This window comes from Oncorhynchus nerka, unplaced genomic scaffold, assembly GCF_034236695.1.
Source record: "Oncorhynchus nerka isolate Pitt River unplaced genomic scaffold, Oner_Uvic_2.0 unplaced_scaffold_5877, whole genome shotgun sequence".
NCBI classification, from domain to species: Eukaryota; Metazoa; Chordata; class Actinopteri; order Salmoniformes; family Salmonidae; genus Oncorhynchus; species Oncorhynchus nerka.
Genome location: NW_027035436.1, coordinates 2,082 through 8,785, shown reverse-complemented (window position 1 = coordinate 8,785; position 6,704 = coordinate 2,082). Strand labels below are relative to the sequence as shown.

Genomic DNA, 6,704 nt, shown 5'->3' with positions numbered 1-6,704 from the left:
CTTTACTGTAAACACAGCATTCTAGCAAACCTTTACTGTAAACACAGCATTCTAGTAGATCTTTACTGTAAACACAGATCTTTACTGTAAACACAGCATTCTAGACCTTTACTATAAACACAGCATTCTAGTAGATCTTTACCGTAAACACAGCATTCTAGTAGATCTTTACTGTAAACACAGCATTCTAGTAGATCTTTACTGTAAACACAGCATTCTAGTAAACCTTTACTGTAAACACAGCATTCTAGCAAACCTTTACTGTAAACACAGCATTCTAGTAGATCTTTACTGTAAACACAGCATTCTAGCAAACCTTTACTGTAAACACAGCATTCTAGTAGATCTTTACTGTAAACACAGCATTCTAGTAGATCTTTACTATAAACACAGCATTCTAGTAGATCTTTACTATAAACACAGCATTCTAGTAGATCTTTACTGTAAACACAGCATTCTAGTAGATCTTTACTGTAAACACAGCATTCTAGTAGATCTTTACTGTAAACACAGCATTCTAGTAGATCTTTACTGTAAACACAGCATTCTAGCAGATCTTTACTGTAAACACAGCATTCTAGCAAACCTTTACTGTAAACACAGCATTCTAGCAAACCTTTACTGTAAACACAGCATTCTAGCAAACCTTTACTGTAAACACAGCATTCTAGCAAACCTTTACCGTAAACACAGCATTCTAGTAGATCTTTACTTAGTCCTCATGACCTTTACTGTAAACACAGCATTCTAACAAACCTTTACCTAGTCCTCATGACCTTTACTGTAAACACAACAGACCGCATTTTCTACCTCTTTTCTCACATCCACCCTCTTCACTTCAGTCTTTCTATCTCTCACTCCCTCGCTCCCCTCCTCCTCCATCCCTCCCTCCTCCATCCCTGGTCTAATTGGTGAGGGTTTGTTCAGACAGCACCATTCATCATAAGACAAACCCTCAGAGGGAAAGAAGAGGAGAGAGAGAGAAGGAGTCAGATGGGAGGGCGAGAGGGCCTGCTGCCTGTCAGCTCAGTCTTCTCTTTTTCCTCCTTCCTAGACGTTAGTTTTTCCAGAGAGAGAGAGAGACAATGTAAGACACATTAGTTGGGTTATTAGTTCAACGAGCTGCCTCTGTTCCTGTCACTGTTATAACACACACACACACACACACACACACACACACACACACACACACACACACACACACACACACACACACACACACACACAGTAAATCGTGTTTTCAGTCAGCAACCATTAAAAAATACAATCGTGTGTTAAAAACTGTTTTGGCGGAAGATTAAAAAGAGCAACTACTTTAATTTCTCAACTGGTAATTAAAGCTCCTCTCGGCCTCCCATTCAGGTACGGGCAACCAGCTCCCCTCCCATTCAGGTACGGGCAACCAGCTCCCCTCCCATTCAGGTACGGGCAACCAGCTCGGCCTCCCATTCAGGTACGGGCAACCAGCTCCCCTCCCATCCCATTCAAGTACGGGCAACCAGCTCGGCCTCCCATTCAGGTACGGGCAACCAGCTCGGCCTCCCATTCAGGTACGGGCAACCAGCTCCCCTCCCATTCAGGTACGGGCAACCAGCTCGGCCTCCCATTCAGGTACGGGCAACCAGCTCGGCCTCCCATTCAGGTACGGGCAACCAGCTCGGCCTCCCATTCAGGTACAGGCAACCAGCTCCCCTCCCATCCCATTCAAGTACGGGCAACCAGCTCCCCTCCCATCCCATTCAGGTACGGGCAACCAGCTCCCCTCCCATTCAGGTACGGGCAACCAGCTCGGCCTCCCATTCAAGTACGGGCAACCAGCTCGGCCTCCCATTCAGGTACGGGCAACCAGCTCCCCTCCCATCCCATTCAGGTACGGGCAACCAGCTCCCCTCCCATCCCATTCAAGTACGGCAACCAGCTCGGCCTCCCATTCAGGTACGGGCAACCAGCTCCCCTCCCATCCCATTCAGGTACGGGCAACCACCTCCCCTCCCATTCAGGTACGGGCAACCAGCTCCCCTCCCATTCAGGTACGGGCAACCAGCTCCCCTCCCATCCCATTCAGGTACGGGCAACTAGCTCCCCTCCCATCCCATTCAGGTACGGGCAACCACCTCCCCTCCCATTCAGGTACGGGCAACCAGCTCCCCTCCCCTCCCCTCCCATTCAGGTACGGGCAACCAGCTCCCCTCCCATTCAGGTACGGGCAACCAGCTCCCCTCCCCTCCCCTCCCATTCAGGTACGGCAACCAGCTCCCCTCCCCTCCCATTCAGGTACGGGCAACCAGCTCCCCTCCCATTCAGGTCCGGGCAACCAGCTCCCCTCCCATTCAGGTACGGGCAACCAGCTCCCCTCCCATTCAGGTACGGGCAACCAGCTCCTCTCCCATTCAGGTACGGGCAACCAGCTCCCCTCCCATTCAGGTCCGGGCAACCAGCTCCTCCCATTCAGGTCCGGGCAACCAGCTCCTCCCATTCAGGTCCGGGCAACCAGCTCCCCTCCCATTCAGGTACGGGCAACCAGCTCCCCTCCCATTCAGGTACGGGCAACCACCTCCCCTCCCATTCAGGTACGGGCAACCAGCTCGGCCTCCCATTCAGGTACGGGCAACCAGCTCCCCTCCCATTCAGGTCCGGGCAACCAGCTCCCCTCCCATTCAGGTCCGGGCAACCAGCTCCCCTCCCATTCAGGTCCGGGCAACCAGCTCCCCTCCCATTCAGGTCCGGGCAACCAGCTCCCCTCCCATTCAGGTCCGGGCAACCAGCTCCTCTCCCATTCAGGTACGGGCAACCACCTCCCCTCCCATTCAGGTACGGGCAACCACCTCCCCTCCCATTCAGGTACGGGCAACCAGCTCCCCTCCCATTCAGGTACGGGCAACCAGCTCCTCTCCCATTCAGGTACGGGCAACCAGCTCCTCTCCCATTCAGGTACGGGCAACCACCTCCCCTCCCATTCAGGTACGGGCAACCACCTCCCCTCCCATTCAGGTACGGGCAACCACCTCCCCTCCCATTCAGGTACGGGCAACCAGCTCCCCTCCCCTCCGATTCAGGTACGGCAACCAGCTCCCTCCCCCCATTCAGGTACGGGCAACCAGCTCCCCTCCCCTCCCATTCAGGTACGGGCAACCAGCTCCTCCTCCTCCCATTCAGGTACGGGCAACCAGCTCCCCTCCTCCCCCATTCAGGTACGGGCAACCAGCTCCTCCTCCTCCCATTCAGGTACGGCAACCAGCTCCCCTCCCCTCCCATTCAGGTACGGCAACCAGCTCCCCTCCCCTCCCCTCCCATTCAGGTACGGGCAACCAGCCCTCCTCCCATTCAGGTACGGGCAACCAGATCCCCTCCCATTCAGGTACGGGCAACCAGCCCTCCTCCCATTCAGGTACGGGCAAACCAGCCCTCCTCCCATTCAGGTACGGGCAACCAGCTCCCCTCCCATTCAGGTACGGGCAACCAGCCCTCCTCCCATTCAGGTACGGGCAACCAGCTCCCCTCCCATTCAGGTAAGGGCAACCAGCCATCCTCCCATTCAGGTACGGGCAACCAGCTCCCCTCCCATTCAGGTACGGGCAACCAGCTCCCCTCCCATTCAGGTACGGGCAACCAGCCCTCCTCCCATTCAGGTACGGGCAACCAGCTCCCCTCCCATTCAGGTACGGGCAACCAGCCCTCCTCCCATTCAGGTACGGGCAACCAGCCCTCCTCCCATTCAGGTACGGGCAACCAGCTCCCCTCCCCTCCCATTCAGGTACGGGCAACCAGCTCCCCTCCCATTCAGGTACGGGCAACCAGCCCTCCTCCCATTCAGGTACGGGCAACCAGCTCCCCTCCCATTCAGGTACGGGCAACCAGCCCTCCTCCCATTCAGGTACGGGCAACCAGCCCTCCTCCCATTCAGGTACGGGCAACCAGCCCTCCTCCCATTCAGGTACGGGCAACCAGCCCTCCTCCCATTCAGGTCCGGGCAACCAGCTCCCCTCCCATTCAGGTCCGGGCAACCAGCTCCCCTCCCATTCAGGTACGGGCAACCAGCTCCCCTCCCATTCAGGTACGGGCAACCAGCTCCCCTCCCATTCAGGTCCGGGCAACCAGCTCCCCTCCCATTCAGGTCCGGGCAACCAGCTCCCCTCCCATTCAGGTCCGGGCAACCAGCTCCCCTCCCATTCAGGTACGGGCAACCAGCTCCTCTCCCATTCAGGTACGGGCAACCACCTCCCCTCCCATTCAGGTACGGGCAACCAGCTCGGCCTCCCATTCAGGTCCGGGCAACCAGCTCCCCTCCCATTCAGGTACGGGCAACCACCTCCCCTCCCATTCAGGTACGGGCAACCACCTTCCCTCCCATTCAGGTACGGGCAACCAGCTCCTCCCATTCAGGTCCGGGCAACCAGCTCCTCCCATTCAGGTCCGGGCAACCAGCTCCCCTCCCATTCAGGTCCGGGCAACCAGCTCGGCCTCCCATTCAGGTACGGGCAACCAGCTCCCCTCCCATTCAGGTACGGGCAACCACCTCCCCTCCCATTCAGGTACGGGCAACCACCTCCCCTCCCATTCAGGTACGGGCAACCAGCTCCTCCCATTCAGGTACGGGCAACCAGCTCCTCTCCCATTCAGGTACGGGCAACCAGCTCCTCTCCCATTCAGGTACGGGCAACCAGCCTCCTCCCATTCAGGTACGGGCAACCACCTCCCTCCCATTCAGGTACGGGCAACCACCTCCCCTCCCATTCAGGTACGGGCAACCAGCTCCCCTCCCATTCAGGTACGGGCAACCAGCTCCCCTCCCATTCAGGTACGGGCAACCAGCTCCCCCCCATTCAGGTACGGGCAACCAGCTCCCTCCTCCCATTCAGGTACGGCAACCAGCTCCTCCTCCTCCCATTCAGGTACGGGCAACCAGCTCCCCTCCCCTCCCATTCAGGTACGGGCAACCAGCTCCCCTCCCCTCCCATTCAGGTACGGGCAACCAGCTTGGCCTCCCATTCAGGTACGGCAACCAGCTCCCCTTCCCTCCCATTCAGGTACGGGCAACCAGCTCTCCTCCCATTCAGGTACGGGCAACCAGCTCCCCTCCCATCCCATTCAGGTACGGGCAACCAGCCCTCCTCCCATTCAGGTACGGGCAACCAGCTCCTCCCATTCAGGTACGGGCAACCAGCTCCCCTCCCATTCAGGTACGGGCAACCAGCCCTCCTCCCATTCAGGTACGGGCAACCAGCTCCCCTCCCATTCAGGTACGGGCAACCAGCCCTCCTCCCATTCAGGTACGGGCAACCAGCCCTCCTCCCATTCAGGTACGGGCAACCAGCCCTCCTCCCATTCAGGTACGGGCAACCAGCTCCCCTCCCATTCAGGTACGGGCAACCAGCCCTCCTCCCATTCAGGTACGGGCAACCAGCTCCCCTCCCATTCAGGTACGGGCAACCAGCCCTCCTCCCATTCAGGTACGGGCAACCAGCCCTCCTCCCATTCAGGTACGGGCAACCAGCCCTCCTCCCATTCAGGTCCGGGCAACCAGCTCCCCTCCCATTCAGGTCCGGGCAACCAGCTCCCCTCCCATTCAGGTCCGGGCAACCAGCTCCCCTCCCATTCAGGTCCGGGCAACCAGCTCCCCTCCCATTCAGGTCCGGGCAACCAGCTCCCCTCCCATTCAGGTCCGGGCAACCAGCTCCCCTCCCATCCCATTCAGGTCCGGGCAACCAGCTCCCCTCCCATCCCATTCAGGTCCGGGCAACCAGCTCCCCTCCCATCCCATTCAGGTCCGGGCAACCAGCTCCCCTCCCATTCAGGTCCGGGCAACCAGCTCGCCCTCCCACCACCTTACAGTGTGAACTGGAGGCAGAAGGCATTGTGAAAACATACTGACATTGTATCTGACCGTTCCGACCGTACTGTGTGCAGTTATGATTCCCACGTGTTTCATTTCAGTGATTGCCGTCGTTAGATAATGTGATTATTGTGGATTATCAGATTAATAGTTCAATTAAAACATTTAAATGCTCTTGGCAAGAGGGAGGAGGATTTCCCCTTAATAATGCTGTTGACATGGACACATCTGAAAGATTTTTCAAATAGTGAAGAACTATAGTTTTAATATATTATCATTCGCAATGGAGGTACAACATTTAAAAAACAAACACTTTCCTACATTTCCACGCAGCAGGCCAGGAACTTCTATTCGTGTTCAGGCATGTGCGCTCCCTCAACATGACCAGGGCAGAAAAACAAGACATCTGCTCCCCGAACATGATCAGGGCAGAGAAACCAGACATCTGCTCCCTGAACATGATCAGGGCAGAGAAACCAGACATCTGCTCCCTGAACATGATCAGGGCAGAGAAACCAGACATCTGCCCCCCCCCCCCAACATGATCAGGGCAGAGAAACCAGACACATGCCCCCTCAACATGATCAGTGCAGAGAAACCAGACACATGCCCCCCCAACATGATCAGGGCAGAGAAACCAGACACATGCCCCCCCCTCAACATGATCAGGGCAGAGAAACCAGACACATGCCCCCCCAACATGATCAGTGCAGAGAAACCAGACATGCCCCCCAACATGATCAGGGCAGAGAAACCAGAGACATGCCCACCCCCCAACATGATCAGGGCAGAGAAACCAGACACATGCCCCCCCCCAACATGATCAGGGTAGAGAAAACCAGACACATGCCCCCAACATGATCAGGGCAGA

At 56.7% G+C, this 6,704-nt stretch overlaps 1 protein-coding gene across 1 annotated transcript; it reads left to right on the top strand.

The window, feature by feature from the left end:
- Positions 1-1,362: 1,362 nt before the first annotated feature.
- On the top strand, positions 1,363-6,378 carry LOC135566328 (serine/arginine repetitive matrix protein 1-like; the record flags this gene model as incomplete). Its single annotated transcript, XM_065014079.1, has 8 exons — positions 1,363-1,519; positions 1,744-1,835; positions 2,962-3,087; positions 3,359-3,599; positions 4,326-4,502; positions 4,963-5,057; positions 5,421-5,695; positions 6,222-6,378. Coding segments are annotated over 8 exons (1,320 nt in total), but the record flags the coding sequence as incomplete, so codon positions are not given.
- Between the last annotated feature and the right edge of the window lie 326 nt (positions 6,379-6,704).